The sequence below is a fragment of the Sorghum bicolor genome, chromosome 9, assembly GCF_000003195.3.
Source record: "Sorghum bicolor cultivar BTx623 chromosome 9, Sorghum_bicolor_NCBIv3, whole genome shotgun sequence".
Lineage (NCBI taxonomy): Eukaryota > Viridiplantae > Streptophyta > Magnoliopsida > Poales > Poaceae > Sorghum > Sorghum bicolor.
In genome coordinates this window covers 59,180,551-59,198,423 of record NC_012878.2, presented here as the reverse complement: position 1 = coordinate 59,198,423, position 17,873 = coordinate 59,180,551, and the positions used below count along the sequence as shown (strand labels likewise).

Below are 17,873 nucleotides of genomic sequence, written 5' to 3'. Positions count from 1 at the left end.
AAACTTTGTAATTTTTCTATAAATTTAATCAAACTTAAAGATGTTTTGATTCTCAAAGATTTTTAGAATGACTTACAATTTGGGATAGAGAAAATATATTATTAGTCTTACAGTTACAATTACAATATGGATGTGTGCTATGAATAATTATTCTAGTGGAGTATACACATTTCCTATCATACTACAAGAAAGTCAAAATACCCACCTACATAAATATATATATAAAGGAGGAACAGGAGAGGAGGCTTTTTCTTTTTCAATCTCTCTCTCTCTTTCTTTCTGTATATGTGAGCGACAACAGTACAGTCAAAATCGACTCAATCTTGTATCCATACTTACATGCTTGCTTGCCTTCATTTTATATACGAAGTACAAAAACAAAAAGAAAGAAAGAAAAAGAAACAGCTGCCTACAGTAGTTTGTTTCCGCTCCGCACCATCTCTCTCAAACTGCTTCAAGTCCAAGTCCAAGAGCAGCTGCTGCAAAGCTCCCTGGGCCTGTTGGCCCATCACATCACAGGGCCTGGCCCGCGTATGCCTCCCACATGACACTTACGAGCTCGGCCCGTCCGTCCTTTTAGATCGCTCTCCCTGGCAAAGGCGCGGACCTCTCTCTGTTGTTCATCCACAATCGACGCAGGCGGCGTGCAAAGTTGGATCTCACCTTCGGGGCGCTTTGCTTTTGGCTTCTATCCTGACGATGAGGGCTTCTCCATCGGAGTCTGGCTTATCCTCGATGAATCCAGAAGGATTGTGTGGACTGCCAACCGGGATGACCCCCCTGTTTCTGGTGGCTCAGTTCAGTTAACTTATGGTGGTCTTCAATGGGTTCCAGCTAACGCTAGCAGCCAAGGGAAGTTCATATTCGCCACCTCTACTCAGCCTGTCTCTGCTGCGATGATGGACACTGGCAACTTTGTGTTGTACAACAGCCAAAAACAGGTACTTTTGTCCACCTTTGGTTCTCCAACGGATACCTTATTACCAGGACAGAACCTACTTCCTGATAGCCAGCTGTTCTCAAGTGTATCTGAGACTAATGATGCCACAGGGAAGTATCGGCTTTCCAACCAGCAGGATGGCAATCTTGTGTTGTATCCTGTTGATGCAGTCGACCCTGATAGCTCATACTGGAATACTGGCACCTACGGCAATGGCTACCTCCTCACAGTTGCTTTGGATCCCAATGGCACACTATGGATGTTCGACCAACAGACAACATATACAAATGTGTTGTTCCTCACAAACCAATCTTCTAAAGCAGATGTCTACTTCCATCTGACTTTGGACGCGGATGGTATATTGCGACTCTACTCCCATGTGTTCTTTAGGCAGGGGGGAGCACCCATGACAGAAATCAAATGGCAAAAGCCTAGCAGTGATCAGTGTGATGTGAAAGGTGTTTGTGGTCCAAATAGCTTCTGTCATATGAGTCCTAATGGAAATACTAGCTGCTCTTGCCTCCCTGGTTTTGAATTCTCAAGTTCTAACCAAAGCATGCCAGGTTGCTGGAGGGTGCGGATTGGTGGCTGCACAGGGAATAGCTCTAATGATGACACCAGACTGGTAGCTACGATGGTTGAGGTGAAGAATACTACATGGTCAGATAGATCATATGCTGTTCCACCACAGACTACAGGAATTGAAGCCTGCAAAGCTCTTTGTCTCTCTGACTGTTCCTGTGAGGTTGCAATGTTCGATTCCTACTGCTCAAAGCAGATGCTTCCAATGAGATATGGCAGGAGTCTAAGTCGTAGCAACACCACGCTATTTGTGAAGGTCTACACCGATGAACCCAACGGTCCTATCAGAAAGACTAGGAGCACTAGCTCAATTGCCATGTTGGTATCAGGCGCTGCCTTGGCCATTTTCTCACTTATTGTGGTCTCAGCGTTCATGCTACTCTGCAAGCATCGGCTGTCATCACGGTACATGAGGCCTCCACAACTGCAGGACTCAGAATTTGATGATGAGAGTGTAGCTATTCGATCCTATCCTTTCCGGGATCTGGAGATGTCCACCGATGGATTTGCTAACGAGTTAGGAAGAGGTGCTTATGGCTCGGTGTTCAAAGATCAAAGGTACCTTGACCAACAGTAACAAGGATATTGCAGTGAAGAGGCTCGAGAGGATGGCGGAAAATGGGGAAAGAGAGTTCCAGCGGGAAGTGCGTGCAATTGCACGAACACACCACCGTAACCTCGTGCGCTTATTGGGATTCTGCAACGAAGGCATGCACCGCTTACTTGTGTATGAATATTTGCCCAATGGGTCCCTTGCGGACCTCCTTTAAAAGGCAGATGCAGTGGCTAGTTGGAGCAGCAGGGTTGCAATTGTGCTAGATGTTGCAAGGGGGTTACAGTACCTTCATGAGGAGATAGAGGTCCCTATAATTCATTGTGATATTAAGCCAGAGAACATACTCATTGACAGCAGGGGGGATGGCAAAGATAGCGGACTTTGGCCTGTCAAAGCTACTAATAGGGAACCAGACACAGACTTTCACCGGCGTGCGAGGCACACGTGGGTACCTTGCACCAGAATGGAGCAAGAACATGGCAATCAGCGTGAAGGCGGACGTTTACAGCTACGGCATCATGCTTCTTGAGATGATAAGATGCAAGAAGAGCATGGAACTGAAGCTGGCTGGTGAGGAATGCAACATTTCTGAGTGGGCCTACGAGTACGTGATATCCGGTGACTTGAAGAATGTGGCGGCTGGGGAATGTGTCGACGAGGTGGAGTTGGAAAGGATGGTGAGGGTGGGCATCTGGTGTACGCAGAATCAGCCAGTGACCCGGTCTAGCATGAAGAGTGTGGTTTAGATGATGGAAGGAAGCGCTGAAGTTCGGCGGCCTCCACCGCCCTGCATCGTTTTCACAGTCGCTGCTGGTGCGATCAGGAAGCAGCTGACAACTCTGACCGTCACTAAAATGGTATACACTTTCCATCTGGCACTTAATACGAAAGCAGAATGGAAACTTGGGGAAGGCAGATGCATATGATCGATTCAGGATAAATGTTGACAAGTGTGCATTGTCATTATGCTGAACTTGCATTACACAATGGTGTGTAATTGTTGCAGCTGGTGCAGATTGTTGTTGTGTGGTAGTTGTTTAGTTGTAGGAAACACTAGAAATATGGCGTGCCTGCCTTTATGAACCGTCAATTTGGCCTAATGTAATATAGATAATTGTGTTTATGCATGTAACAAATTGTGGTCAGGTGAATCAATGTATGGAGAGAGAGGAATGTAGACATTTTAGGTCTGTGGGGAGGAACTGGATAAACTGTTACTAGTTGCCAAAACATTGGTTCTTGAAATCAGTCTTGCACTACATGAAGAATAATCCTAAATCCATTTTTCTGCTTTCTGAGTTTGACAAGGTCGTCCCATGTGTGCTGCGAACACATTGTACATAACCATGAATATCGTTTATAGTAGTGTAGTGTCTGATGCATGGTGACCTCTCTGATGATTCCTTTTTCTTTGTTTTTTTCCCCGTGGCCATACATGAATCCAGTACAAATTGAGGCCCATGTAAGTATGAAATTACATGGTTCTGGCATTACATTCTTATGATAGTTATTAATCTAACCACCATGGTTCACGCAAGATTTGAATCAGACCTACAGCTTTGTTTCTTTGTTCTTTATATCGAAGGCATTTGCATAACTGCATTGCATTGCATTGTATCACCCCCGCGTGCCACTTGTCTTCCCTACTGCTATATATACGTACAGTAGAAAGAAATTTTATTGTATCATGTTTTGGTGATACAGTGGCGGCAGTCGTGTTGCATTGCATCATGGAATGGATCCGAAATAAGATACTCTCGCTGGTTGCTGGCGCTGCTGCAGTGAGTGAAGAATACAAAAACGGAAATTAGGTCACCTGACCTCACCTGCAACGGTTGTGGCGGCTTCTGCTTCTTGCCTGTGCATGTGCATTCATCTCACTGAGCCAGCCAGCCAACACAAAGTGCACTTAGATCTTCATGATTTATATTTTTGTTAGAAAGAGCATATACTAGTAGAAGGATGTGGACTTGTGCTGGTGAAAGAAATTACAGAATCTGTGGCTCACTGTCACTGCTGCTTAATTTATTCCTTATTATTACAGGCTTACACCTTTGATCTTACGGGTATGGTCCAGTTTGCAGAATCACAAGGGACCAGCAGCACCATGAGGCGGTCCTGTGTTTGTGCTGTTTGAATCTGGGCGCCATGCTGCATGCATTACTAGTTACTAGCTGTGATGTGGTTTGTTTGACTGGGTAACTAGGCCATTTTTTCTTTTTCTTTTTGAACGAACAACGGGTAAATAGGGCAATGACTCTCTCCTCTCAGTCCTCATACACGGGCGTGCTCAAGTTGCATGCATGGCACCCATCTTCATCTGCAGGAGCGCATCGGCCGGAAGGAATCACGTTCACATGGATGGATGGATGGATGCCATCTCTCGCATCGCATATTACCCCTCCTCTATCTTCTTCCTCCTCCGTCCACGGTCCACCTGGCTCTACCTTACCTACCGGAGTAGTACCTCTGTTCCTGCCTCTTCTTCACTTGAGCCGTTTTTTACCACTCCACTTGAGCGTCTGGTAGCACAGACAGACAGCGCATTCACTCCCAAGCTCCCAGCTCCCAGCCAGGCCAGCCCATTCAGTTCATCAGTAGCTGCTGCGAGCTACCACACCGAATACCCACACAAGGATACGATACGATACGATACGATTCCTTCCACACAAAGGGAGCGGCTGCAGCATTGCTCAGGAGTAGTGGATCCACTACTCGTACTCGTCCTCTGATCTGCTTCCGTTCCGGGCAGAGCAGCCAGCCGGCGCCAGGACCAGCAGAACGGCATGGTGTGGAAGAGCTGGGGCGCTGCGCCGCCGCTGCTGCGCATTGCTGTGCTGCTTCTCGCTGCTGCGGCGCCGCTCTGCTCCGGCGTCGGCGACGTCGCCCTCAGCTTCTCAGCCACCCCGCGCCGCGTCTCCAGGTCCACGTCCGCCGCCTTCGCCTTCCGAGTCCTGCGCGCCACCACCGGAGGGCCTTGCGCCGACTGCCTCGTCACCTGCCAGGTACCATACCATACCATACCATACCATACCATACCATACCATACCATACCATACCATACCATACCACGGCATTGCTGCCTGCCTGCATTCAAGCGCTGACCATGATGCATGTGGCTGCTGCTTGCTGCTTTCCTTTCCTTTCCTTGTTGTTTTGTTCCTCCTCCTGGCTCCTGTTCCAGCTCCTTCTGCTATCAGTGGAATTGGTATATGCTAGCCTATGGAGCCACCGGCATGCTAGGTGGATGGATTGAATTTGATGTCGGATCCATGCTTGCTTGTGTTTGCATTCCATGTACACCAATGCAGTTGGACGGCGAGCCGGCGTCGCCCTGCGGCGGGAGCAACGGGACGACGACGAGCTACACCGGGCTCAAGGACGGGAACCACACCTTCACGGCGTGCGCGAGAACGACGTCATCATCGCCGAGCAGCCCCACCTGCGGCACCTACGCTTGGGATGTTGGTTGAGTAACAAACATGGCCATGGCCGGACCTCACCCTCAGTTTCTTTCGCTTTGCATTGATCGCTGTAACTGCGAGCCTGCTGTGCTGTGCCGACCGTGAATCACGTACCTGCAGACACTGTACCCCCGACGGCGTCCGTGTCGGCGGGGCCGACGGCGTTCACGAGCGCGGCCTCCACCGTGTCGGCGCTCGTCTCCTTCTCCGAGCCATGCCCCGGCCGCGGTGGATTCGTCTGCAACGCCACCTACTGCAATGTACTGTCAATTGTCTCTCTCTGCAGGCACGCACGCACGCGCAGCCAAAAAAAAACTGACGTTGTTTTGTTGCATTGCAGCTCATCGTGTACGGCTCCGGCACTGTGGACCCGTCGACGCTCAAGGTGCTCAGCCCCGGCCTGCGCTACTCCGTCGCCGTCACCATCTCGCCGGACGCGCAGTACGGCCGCCTCATCCTCGTCATGGGCAGGGGCTTCTGCACGGACGCCGCCGGACACCCATTCACCAGGACGCCCAACTCCACTTTCACCCTGCGCTTCGGTACGCCATGCACGCTCGCCATGAATCACTACCTGCGTCTGCGTGTTGAAAAACCACCGTTCTGTGTAAACACATACAGATCGAAGGAGTGACTCCATGAACATCACCGCCACTGTTCCTGAGAAGATGCTGCAGATACAGGGCGTCACCAGGCTGGTTCAGGCCACCAACGATGACAACAACTTAAGGATGTACCTCTCCTTCGCTCAGCCGGTGCTCAACTCGTCGGAGCAGATCCTGAGTGCCCTTACGGCGACGGACGCCGTGCTGACGCCCACCAACAGAAGCACCCTCGGCAATCGCCGCTTCGGCTATGTTGTGAGTAGTACCTACTTGCTGTTTGTGGATTGGATTCCATCGCTCCTCCTCGTTCTTGGTTCGTTCGAATCACTGATTTCGAGTTGTTTTCTCTGACATACTATACTATGCATGATCCTGTAATAACTAAACTAGGTGAACAAGATGTCCGACACCGCCATTGTGACCGTTGCCTGTGACACAAGCTCTATTATCAGCAGGCAAGGGACTCCGGTGCTTTCAGCAGAGCCATTCACGTTTCTTTATGGTTAGAGAGCCACCCTCTGCTTCTGCTCCACCCAACTTAGAATTCACTACTACTGATTTCTTTGTTTCTTTTTGCTTCTGCTCGGTAACCTTGTGTGGTAGATACACAGAGACCTTGGGTTAAACTCGGCACATCGACTCGGCGGACCAGCTCCCGCGACATCCCGGTCCTGATCAAGTTTGCCAAGCCTGTGTTCAACTTCAGCTCCTCGGCAGTGCAGGTGTTTGGGGGCAATGTGTTGAGGCAAGATTGTATATTAAGAAATTGACTCATCTCTGATATCGCCTATGAGAAGATAACTATTGCTGTTATTAGCATCTCATGGTTCATTGTTCTTTATTTCAGCTTTCATGAAGCCAGTAAGAGCATATACACGCTGCAGATACAGGCACTCGATAAGCTGGTATCGGTTCAGGTTACCGAGAACGCAGCCCAGGACGTGGCTGGAAACACCAACCTGGCATCAGACCGTCTTCTAGTGAGGCACTGTATGAGCATTTCCTTTGCTTACAGACAGTCATTAGGCAGGCAGCAGGACACTTGATGTACTGTATGTATCTGCAGATTCTGTGCCTGCATCATCGTCTTGGATCGCAGCAGTCACCACTGTCATATTTCTGACAACTGCTGCTGCTGCCACGCTCCTCACCATCTCGACATCGTCTCTCGTCGCTTCCGGAGCTATCTCGAGGCCCTCTTCTTACATGATCTCAGAGCCATCAAGAAATGTCCTGGTAAGTATGCCACGCCGTCGATGACTGTCATGGCATCTTCAATTCTTCATGCATGGTTACATTACATCACAGATGGATGGGTGATAGTGTATAGGCCATTTGGTGATTGATCTCGTGAGTTTTATTCAGAGGATGGCGTGCCACATCCAAATCTTTGCTCTGTCAAGATGGCTGTCAGTGAACCTGCCAATCGAGTACTACGAGTTTGCAAAGGGGATAGAATGGAGCATCCCCTACATGCGTCTCCCATGGGAAGGCCCAGCTGCAGATCCATTCCTGGGATACTCCACAATGCCCGCCATTGCATACTCTGAGCTGCTCGAGAGGAGCGCCGTCGGCACTACAAACTTCTCCTATCCTCGAGTACAAGGTCAGCCGGTGACGCCAACACAGATCATCCCGTCAGACCCGGTATTCCCAACGGAGATCCCTGAAGATGGGAAACCCACACCGCCGATGCAAACTCCGGGAGACGCCACGCCGGTGATGCCAGTGCAGACCCCGTTGCCGCTGGACGGGATGCCGCTGTCTGCAATGGAGTACCGCTCTTTCTTCGAGGTCACTTGCTTTTACTGCTTGCATTGCATTTCTGATGAATTCTGAAGAATAAACAAGCAAAGTGTAAAACCTTGCAGAACCCGGACATGAAGCCTGAGGCACAGATCATCATGAAGCTACAAGATTTGGATGGGTATGTTGCATTGTTGTTGTTGATGCTTGCTTCCGCAATGGTGTAGCATGAAGAAAGTGGACTGATGAGCTGAGCATGCATTCTTGTGTGTACTGTACATTACATACACATACAGGTGGAAGTACTTCGGCAGGAACATGTTCTGGCTGGGCGTCATCGGCGGCGGCCTCATCCTCCTGCATCTCCTCACCCTCGTCTACTTCAAGCTGAGGTACAGGGACAGGGAGCAGCGGCGGCGGCATGGCTTCGGCGCGCTGGTTCTCCCCAGACTGGAGATCATGGTCGTCGTCCTGGCAATGCCGTGCGTTGCCCAGGCAGCGGCGGCGCTCATCAGGGGCGGGACCACGTGCGGCCTGGTGATAGGGATCGTGCTCACCGCCGTCCTGACTTCGTTCCTGGTGGGCCTGCTGCTGTTTCTGTCGCTGGGCATCACCATGGGCAGGCTGCTGCTGTACAAGGAGGTGCGCCAGGAGGGGCAGGAGTACGACCACTGGTACCAGGAGCTGGTCCGCCGCACGCTGGGACCCGGCAAGCGCGGGCAGTGGACGTGGAAGGACCCGCGCCGCGCCGCCTGCCTGCCCAAGCTCGGCCCGCTCTTCGAGGACCTGCGCGGCCCGCCCAAGCACATACTGACGCCGATCGCCGCGCACGGCGGCGGAGGCGGCAAGCGCCGCGCTGCAGGCGGTGGACCAGAGCGGATGATCACGTCGGAAGACGAGAACGAGGACTCGGAGGCGCCCTTCACCTTCATCCAGAAGCTCTTCGGCGTGCTCCGCATCTATTTCACGCTGCTGGAGTCGGTGAAGCGCGTGGCGGTGGGCATCGTGGCCGGCGCGCACGCGTCGTCGGGGCGGTCGTCGCGCGCGGAAGCCGTGGCGGTGCTGTCCGTCGCCTCGTTCCAGCTCTTCTTCATGCTGCTCAAGAAGCCCTTCATCAAGAAGCGGGTTCAGCTGGTGGAGATCCTGTCGGTGGCCAGCGAGGTGGCCGTGTTCGCGGCGTGCCTGGCGCTGATCGACAGGACGTCGGCGGCGAGCGGCGGCGGCGGGTGGCTGCCCGACGGAGAGGCCCGCGGCGTGGGGCTGGCGATGTTGGGCGCCTTCGTACTGGGGTTCGCGGCGCAGGTGTGCAACGAGTGGAACGCGCTGTACCGGCAGGCGCGGCTGCTGAGCGCCGACCGGAGCTCGTTCCTGGACGGCGCCAAGACGGCGTGCCTGGGCCTGCTGCTGCTCGTGCTGCCTTCGTCGGCCCTCGGCGAGCGGGTGGCGGTGAAGCACCAGCAGGACCCGCCACCTCCGGACGGCGGTGGAGCCGGGGAGAGCGTGTCGGCGTCGACGGAGACCGATGGGGGCAGGGGCGGGAGTTCCCGGGGCTCCAACAACGAGCGGTGGTGGCTTCGGCAGCTGCGGGAGATGGCGAAGGCTAGCTTCAGCAAGGAGGGCAATGCGGTCCCGGGCGGCGCCGGTGCCGGCAAGGAGGAGGCGTCGACCAGCGGCAGCAAGGCGAGGAGTGGGGAGTGGAAGTCCAAGTCCAAGAACCTCTACAACGATCTCGAGGCCATCTTCTCCAACACCAGCAGGTGATCCGGTCCATCTATTTTCGAACGTCCGATCTTAATCCGACGGATGAGCATGCAGGTCCACCTCACCTAGATGTACTGTATGTATCTTCTTAAATCTCCTTTTTTTTCAGTACGAGAAGATGGAGTATATAGGTAAAGATTACAAAATTTTACTGGTGAAACAATGGGTAAAGTTTTCTTTGCCCTTGAGGGCATGTGCCCTCACTCTCCTACCCATTGGATTCGCTTTGAGAAGTGTGCAAACACACATATCAATGCATTGAGATGTGTGTTTGCACACTTCTCAATCGAATCCAATGGGTGAGAGAGTGAGGGCATATGCCCTTAAGGGCAAAAAAACCGCGTCCTGAAACAATGAGCTTATTAGGCTCTGTTTGATTCATTATCGGTTAATAGTTAGCTGTTTAATAGCTCCTATCTAATATTACCTAGCTAACTAGTAGCTGAAGGGTGTTTGGATACAGCTAATGAAAATGCTACTAAGATTACTATGAGCTATTCCTTCTGTCCTTTTAAAGAATCAATTCCTATAACTCATGTCAGTCAAATATTTTTAAGTTTGGCTAATTTTATAGAAAAAAAGTAACAACATCGATGATATAAAATGAGCATCTTATAAAAATATATTTTATAAAAAATCTAATGATACTAATTTCATACCATAAATCTTAGCTGCTTTTTCTAGAAATTCGGTCAAAGTTTAAAAAGTTTGACTTAGAAAAACTCTAGAAATTGATTCTTTCAATGACAAAGAGAGTACTATTATCTAATTTGATCCAACTAGTGAGGTAGTTATTATCTAGAGGTCTAACTAACAATTAACTATGTTATTAGCTCCATCTGTTTGTATCCAAAAGAGATAGCAAATAGCTATTATCTATAGAGATCTAAATTGGGCCTTAGATTGATGACCCGTAAAATGCAGTTTTTTTGGCTTCACTGCTTTGGAGAAAACCGAAGCCCTTGCAAAGAGGACCTAAGGATATATTTGGTATCTTGGAGCATTTATGATTCAGACATGAAACACAAGAATTGGCACTAAACGATTTGAATGATAGCGTTCCAGAAACACAGAGAAACGTTTCTTCTTTTTGCACTACATGGTTGAATATGCTAAAATGTGGTTTCACACCGATATATCCTTGTCGTCACCTTTGTGGACTTGCATTGTATAGTTTACCAAGAATTAAGTGCAACAAGTTAAAATGGATTTATTTAAGTTGTTCGTTGTAAACAAAAAGGTATTAAAATTTTTGTGAAACATATTTTTATTTATAAGATTTTTTTATTGAAAAAGCATATGTTTGAGGAACCAGAATCTAACCTATCCGTCAATGGTCTTATAGAGTGATTTTGATTCTTCCTAAACATTTCTGGAGAGAATCCAGTTCTAAAACATTTGTGCAGGAATCCGTCACTACCAATTACAGCCAAAGTCTTCATTGGCCTTGCCTTCATAGTTTCGATAGAAGTCCCAAGCACGGTTTCCAACGCTAGGCCTTTTGTGTCAATGCGTGTGTTAGGGCACTCACAATGCAGACTCTATCATAGAGTCTAAAGTTATTTATTACCTCGAACAATGTGGACTTAGAGTCTAAATAAGACTTGTAGTTTTGTTTTTTCTACCTCTTTCTTCAATAAATATGCTGCCACATCAGCAAAATACCATAAATAATATGTAATTAATTGTCTTGGACTCTATGATAGAGTCTTGCATTGTGAGTGCCCTTAGTGCGACTTCGATAGCAAATTTGGGATTAAAAAAAAATCTAAAGTGGCAAATAATTAACTAACAAGCTGTCCCAAAGTAAAACAACATGAATTAAGCATAAATCAGCTTATCCCAAATTAAAGGTTTGTTTAGTTAAAGTTTTTAGGTGTTATATTGGATATTACATAATAAGGTATCGCATGAGGTATTTGGACACTAATAAAAAAAAATAAATTTACAGAATCCATTAGTAAACCACGAGACAAACTTATTAAGTCTAAATAATCGATCATTAGCACATGTGGTACTGCAGCAATTAGTATCTAATCATGAACTAATTAAACTTAAAAGATTCGTCTTGAAAAGTATTTGCAATCTATCAAATTAATTATTATTATTTATTTATATTTAATGTTTTATGTATGTATCTAAATATTTGATGGAACATGGTGTAAAGTTTTAGGATGATAACTAAACAAGGCCTAAAATAAACATATAGCTAGCTGATCATGAATTATTCAAGTATCGCTGTCACTCTACTACTGGTAGTTGATCTATGGTGTGCCTAGACGGCCATGACTAGTTCATGAGCACAACTAGTGACTAAAATATCGCTCTCAAAATGATGTGAATTTGTTTGTTCTTTCGTACATCACAACAAGCGTCAGTCCCAAAATATACCTACATCCTGCCTGCGAAGCCATGAGAATGATCCATTCTCTCCCTCCAATCCCAATTCGAATGCCAATTCCAATCTGCACTGCAGGCTGCAAGGTGCAGCAGCGCGCTCTCTAGCTACGGGCTCCGGCTCTCCCTGTCTGTCCAGTCCAGCACGATCTCACCTGTCTGCTGTCTGTCTACGTACTAGTATATACGTACTCCCGTATACTATACTCCATGTGAGAGCTAGATAGATCCATCGCATTCGCATCAGAGCTCCCAGCGGCCCTTCTTCTTTCTCCAGCAAGCAGCAGCAGCAGCAGCAGGCCCGGCCGCCCAGTTGGCAATTGCATTGCCGTGATGGTGATCTGATTTCTGTAGCCACGGCGACGGTGACGCCGTGTGTGACGGTGGAGAGCAAGGAGCTGGAGCTGGGTGACTGACGAGCAAGGCCCACCCACCGTAGGTGAACGGCAAAACCCAATAGGCAATGCCTGTAGCTGCAGGCGCGGCTCCAGCTCCACACACGAGGACCAACGCAGCCCTCGGCCCCCCGCTTTCCTACTGGGGCGGCGCCGCTGTTGGCGCAGAGGAGCAGAGGTGGCGTATCGGCATGGACTCCGCCGCCGCCGCTCTCCTCGACTCCTCCGCCTCCGCCTCTTCCTCCGCCGCCGCCAACGGCAACGCCAAGGAGATGCCCGCCCGACTCCTCGCCCACCGCACCGCCCACAACATGTCCTCCTCCTCGCTCCGCAAGAAGTCCGACCTCGCGCTCCTCCGCAAGGTCCCCTGCGCCACGCTCCGCCGCCTCCTCGACAACTTCCAGGAGGTCCTGCTCGCCACCAAGCTCGCCCTCCTCTTCCCCGCCGTCCTCCTCGCGCTCGCCGCGCGAATCTTCCAATTCGGCCAGGCAAGCCAACTCCTCCTCCGATCCTACCGTCATCGCATCGTTTTCCCCTTTAATTTCTCGCTCGTGTATTCGTATGTGCTACTCCAGTTCGATCAAAATTTGGGCATCTTCTTCGATTGATATTCTCTGCATCATTCAACGCGCACAGTCAGACCGGCCGGGAGACAGATATTATACATTGTTTTTTTAGTTATACGCACTGTATTGTATGTATATAAAAAAAGAGCATTTTGATCACGCCAGCGGCCAGCCAGGCCCAGGAGGCATGATTGCATCCGCTTCATGTGCCGCCTCAATTCTCACCGCTCTCTTCTCTGCATCTCACATCCCTCTTACCAGTCTATTTATTGCCTGCCAGCCACTTCCCAAGCACATTCCCAAACAATAAACAACCCTGCAACTGCAACTCTGTTGCATAAACTACCCATCCAAGTCAAAGAAAATACACCACCCACAACCACAACGCGTGAACAGAGAAGCAGACTCTCGCTCCGATGATGGCTACAATCGCAGAGTATTTGTAATTTTGCATACATACATGTGACCATGTGGGCTAGCTAGCCTGTTGCTGCCAAATTCTGTTCGGTCTGACACAGATGGAATCATGGAATGAAATACTAGCACCACAACTAAACTAATCCGCCAATCACATGCATGAGCATGCTTCCCCTACGTCCTATCTAACACCTTGTCGGTCCTGCTCTACTTGCCCATCTACTCACCAGAACATGATTTATTATTCTTCATCCGTTCACCCAATATTCTCCTTCATTCTACCCCTTCAGTTTTGACCTCACTCACAAATGACACAGTTGACAACACGACAGATTAGCTTCAGGTTTTAGCTCCAGCTCAGCAGATTGACTTGACTTTCACTAGGCACAACAGTGATATGTAGTTCTTCCCATGAGATGTGAATTTTGCAACAGGACAAACTTCTACCTTGTCTTTTCACCGTGGTCCTGCTGGGCATGTGAACTAGCTTGCACACGTACAATGTTCTTCTCTGTCCTCGTCCAAACACATGAGTGCATGATATACAAACAAAAGGACAGATTGGATTGCCCCAAATATGACCTTGCTAGATGCTGAATGGGCCTCGCTTCTTTTGTTCCATTGCCACTTCACCATCGTTTGCTTAACTTCAACAAGATACAACTAAATATACGACTCCATCTCAGTATTGCATTCCAATGGAACTAAAACTGATCGAAACAAGTGATGCTTTGTAGCCAATGTGTGATTACGCCCATATCTCCCCTTCCGTTTTCTTAATGGATGCTTTCTTCTTGAAACTCAACAGGAATGGGTCTTTGTGCTTAGCTTGATCGGTCTCGTTCCTCTTGCTGAGCGACTTAGCTTTCTGACTGAGTAAGTGTGTTCTGCTCATTATCATACTCATACCATGTTCTTGATACCTCCTGTTGATTAATATCTTTCCGCTATATGTAATATATGTTAATGTTGCAGGCAGGTTGCGTTTTACACAGGGCCTACTGGTAAAAAAATAAATACTGTCAGATTCAGTCTTCTTATCCAGGCCAGAACCTTTGCATTGTTTCCTAACCTGCCCCAGTAAATTGCAGTGGGTGGACTGTTGAATGCAACATTTGGAAATGTAACAGAGGTCATCATTGCAATCTTTGCGCTGTATGAAGGCAAGGTAGTGGTGGTGAAATGCTCCCTACTCGGCTCAGTCTTGTCCAACTTGTTGCTTGTGCTTGGAACCTCCCTTTTCCTTGGTGGCCTGGCTAACCTTGGAACTGAGCAGCTATACGACAGAGTAACCAACTCAGCTATTTCTCACTATTATTAAGCTGTCCTTGAAAATACCAAAAGAAATTTTTTGTCTTACTACGATGATTATATGGTTTTGTTGTGTACAGATGCAAGTAGATGTCAGCACAGGACTTCTGATTCTTGGTGTGCTATGCCACTCTCTGCCACTGATGCTGAGGTATGCTGTGAGCTCCGGGGAGCACGCGGTATCTTCTTGGGATTCAGAACTGGAGCTATCCCGAGCATGCAGCATTGTCATGCTCCTTGCCTATGTAGCCTACCTTTTCTTCCAACTGAAAACCCACCGCCAACTCTTTGAGCCCCAAGAGGTGTGTTCTGTGATATGTTGCTGATTGTAACCACCAGGAGCTGCTAACATTGAACCAGTTGGTTAATATGACTGCGTGATCCAATCAAATGTTTTTGTAGGTCGAAGATGATGGTGATGATTCAGTCTCTCAAGACGAGGTGGTACTGGGATTTTCCAGTGCCATGATTTGGCTGGGGGTCATGACTCTGATGACAGCAGTCCTATCAGAGTTTGTTGTGAGTACAATTGAGGTATCCATCATGCAGTACAATGCCATGTTTATTTTGCCCATTTCAGTCAACACATACACTATTGTAGGTTGTACTGCAGCTAGTGGTTTTCTGACAGAGAGTCATGTTAACAGGCAGCATCAAAATCATGGGAACTATCTGTCAGCTTCATTAGCATCATCTTAATTCCAATAGTTGGTAATGCAGCAGAGCATGCCGGTGCAGTCATATTTGCTTTTAAAAACAAGCTGGTAGGGAACTTGAGGAGCTCTTGGACACTCGTTGCAATGTTGTGGTAGCATCTACTAACAGAACATTGTTGGTTCAAACAGGACATCACCCTCGGAGTATCTTTGGGTTCTGCTACACAGATTTCCATGTTTGTGGTGGGTGTTAACTAAACTTGTAGAGATAGTTCCATGTGCTTTTTTGCATCAGTAAACTTTAATGGTGGAAGCAAAATGTGCTAGGTGCCATTGAGTGTCCTTGTAGCATGGATCATGGGAGTCCCGATGGATCTTGATTTCAACTTGCTTGAGACTGGTTCTTTGTTTCTTGCAGTATTAGTAACGGCCTTCACGCTCCAGGTATTTTTCCCCCTTTTTCTTTTGCACCCTCCTTGATGCATCTTAAACATGATTGATAGCATGGATATTTCATTAGCAGAACATTCATAAATCTTGGTTGGTTAGCTGTATGTGCTTATTTTATTTATGATGAAGAAAAGAAATATACATTTTGTGCTGTTGGGCTGTGTCCTTGTTTCTAGGGTGCAGCAAAATTTAATTTTCTCTAGGAATCAAGCCCATTGATGTGCTATTACTGGCCATAGGAGTGCTGTCAATATTGTGGTATTAGCCCTAAAGAGTGACCACTCGTTTACGCGTTTTGCAGGATGGATCATCGCATTATCTGAAGGGACTGCTGCTGCTGTTTTGTTACATTGTCATTGCTGTATGCTTTTTTGTTTTGAGACAGCGTGGAAGTATGGATTTCTAGTCTCAACAATTTGAACCTAGATGCATAATTGGTTGACACCTCTTTTCTAAATAATCTTAACAATATATTGCTGATGCTAGATGGAAGCAACAATGATGTCCATCATCAGCTGGGTGTAGCAAGCAAGCCATGGAGGATTTAGAGTGCCAGAGCTGACAGTAGTTTCTCAATGAATAGCATGGACTTTGGTTTGCACAATTTTGCATGGAGCACTGGAGGAGCCCTGTGAAGTTCTGACTAAAGTATGTAGACTGCGGGAAGATGCTGTGCATCTAATGGTGAAAGCAGAAAGCAATCAAGCGAGACAATATGTAAGTACATACAAAGACTATAGCTGTAAACTGATGCGTATGTCGTATTATATAGATGTTGCTTGAGAAAGTGTACATTACTGTTGTTTTGTTCTTCCAACCGAGGTGGTGTTATGTGGATTTGTTAGCACTTGAGCAGAGATAATAGGCAAAGCAATGCAACTAGAATTCGGTTGAGCTGTTGAAATCGTCTCCTGTAAATCAGTGACATATATATCTTACTATTTCCAACTGGGCTTTTAAAGGAGCCTTTATGTTAATCCTTGCCAGGCACTCTAGGAAAAAGAAATGTACATCATCATAAGAATTCAAACAGAAGCTATAAAACACATTTTCATAGTTTTTTTTGTGCAGACTAAAATATTTGTTTTCTTCACCCCTATGAACATCTGAGCTACAAATAAGGTGTGTGCGTGCTCGAAATAAGGTGTGTGCGTGCTCGAAATAAGGTGTGTGCGTGCTCGAAATAAGGTGTGTGCGCATTCCTAAAAGTGGGTGTGCTTATCTAAAAATCCCTTGCTAATGTATTTTTCATTTGCCACAAAATAAAAATGTTTGCATGTTTTACAGTTACCTCTGGGTTTGTATTGCACTGTATATTTTGCCAGGATAAGGCACTCTCATGGTCACAGATTCTTATGCATGCATTTTTGCACAGTATGTCTGCGTTCGAGTGCCTCGTCCAGAAAGAATAGACAAGAAAGAAACTGAAATGAAATGACAGGACATATGTGCAGACACTGTATGAAAAATATATATGAATCCTGAACTCTCACCAGAAATCTATAAAACACATCATAGTTCTTCGGTACAGACTAAAATATTTGTTTCCTTTGACCCTATGTATAGCTAAGGTTTTATTTAACTGCACTCCACTGTAATTCATATGTATCAAGATAAAGAAAAAACTAGTTAACTTTTGACTCCAATCTACACTAATACTCGTGGATTATGAGTATGTGTCTAAAAAAATCTTATCCGTGTACTTTCACTGTCTCTAAATAAATATATTTTTAGAGTTATATTAATTCAATTTTTTTTAGGATTTCAAAAAATGTTAAAATTTATGGTATCAAATTAATATCATTAGATTTATTATGGAATATATTTTCATAAGGTACTCATTTTATGTCATATGTATTGTTACTCTTTTCTAAAAAAAATAGCCAAAATCTAAAAAGTTTTAACTGACGTAGATTCTAGAAGTTAATTTATTTAGGGATGGAGAAAGTATTTTTTTTTATTTGCCACAAAATGAAAGCGCGTAGCGCTGCCGGCTGCCCTAGGATAAGCATTCTCAGTGGTCACAA

General features: G+C 47.1%; 2 protein-coding genes and 1 pseudogene across 3 annotated transcripts; all 3 read left to right on the top strand.

The window, feature by feature from the left end:
- Positions 555–3,111, top strand: LOC110430500 (annotated as a pseudogene).
- On the top strand, positions 4,422–10,151 carry LOC8065336. Of its 2 annotated transcripts, XM_021447405.1 has the most exons (12): positions 4,422–5,083; positions 5,390–5,546; positions 5,663–5,802; positions 5,883–6,084; positions 6,164–6,402; positions 6,538–6,649; positions 6,751–6,892; positions 6,995–7,137; positions 7,214–7,383; positions 7,513–7,941; positions 8,019–8,074; positions 8,190–10,151. In XM_021447405.1, exons 1-12 carry the CDS (start codon positions 4,865–4,867, stop codon positions 9,652–9,654), a joined length of 3,474 nt encoding a protein of 1,157 aa, XP_021303080.1. In that variant the 5' UTR covers positions 4,422–4,864; the 3' UTR covers positions 9,655–10,151. The 2 variants fall into 2 exon arrangements, with proteins under 2 accessions (XP_021303080.1, XP_021303081.1); XM_021447406.1 differs by lacking the exon at positions 4,422–5,083 and having other exon boundaries at positions 5,097–5,551.
- Positions 12,283–16,823, top strand: LOC8065335 (vacuolar cation/proton exchanger 1b). Its single transcript, XM_021447407.1, has 11 exons — positions 12,283–12,934; positions 14,238–14,305; positions 14,405–14,433; positions 14,521–14,717; positions 14,821–15,042; positions 15,143–15,274; positions 15,388–15,504; positions 15,586–15,639; positions 15,724–15,840; positions 16,148–16,238; positions 16,333–16,823. Exons 1-11 carry the CDS (start codon positions 12,515–12,517, stop codon positions 16,392–16,394), a joined length of 1,509 nt encoding a protein of 502 aa, XP_021303082.1. The 5' UTR covers positions 12,283–12,514; the 3' UTR covers positions 16,395–16,823.

Bases quoted from the DNA above. Each gene is read 5' to 3' on its own strand.
- LOC8065336 (XM_021447405.1), top strand. From the start codon at position 4,865: ATGGTGTGGAAGAGCTGGGGCGCTGCGCCGCCGCTGCTGCGCATTGCT. The intron at 5,547-5,662 runs GTTGAGTAACAA...ACGTACCTGCAG, and splicing joins CACCTACGCTTGGGATGTTG to ACACTGTACCCCCGACGGCG. The intron at 7,384-7,512 runs GTAAGTATGCCA...AGTTTTATTCAG, and splicing joins AGCCATCAAGAAATGTCCTG to AGGATGGCGTGCCACATCCA.
- LOC8065335 (XM_021447407.1), top strand. From the start codon at position 12,515: ATGCCTGTAGCTGCAGGCGCGGCTCCAGCTCCACACACGAGGACCAAC. The intron at 14,718-14,820 runs GTAACCAACTCA...TGTTGTGTACAG, and splicing joins CTGAGCAGCTATACGACAGA to ATGCAAGTAGATGTCAGCAC. The intron at 15,505-15,585 runs GTAGGGAACTTG...TGGTTCAAACAG, and splicing joins TTGCTTTTAAAAACAAGCTG to GACATCACCCTCGGAGTATC.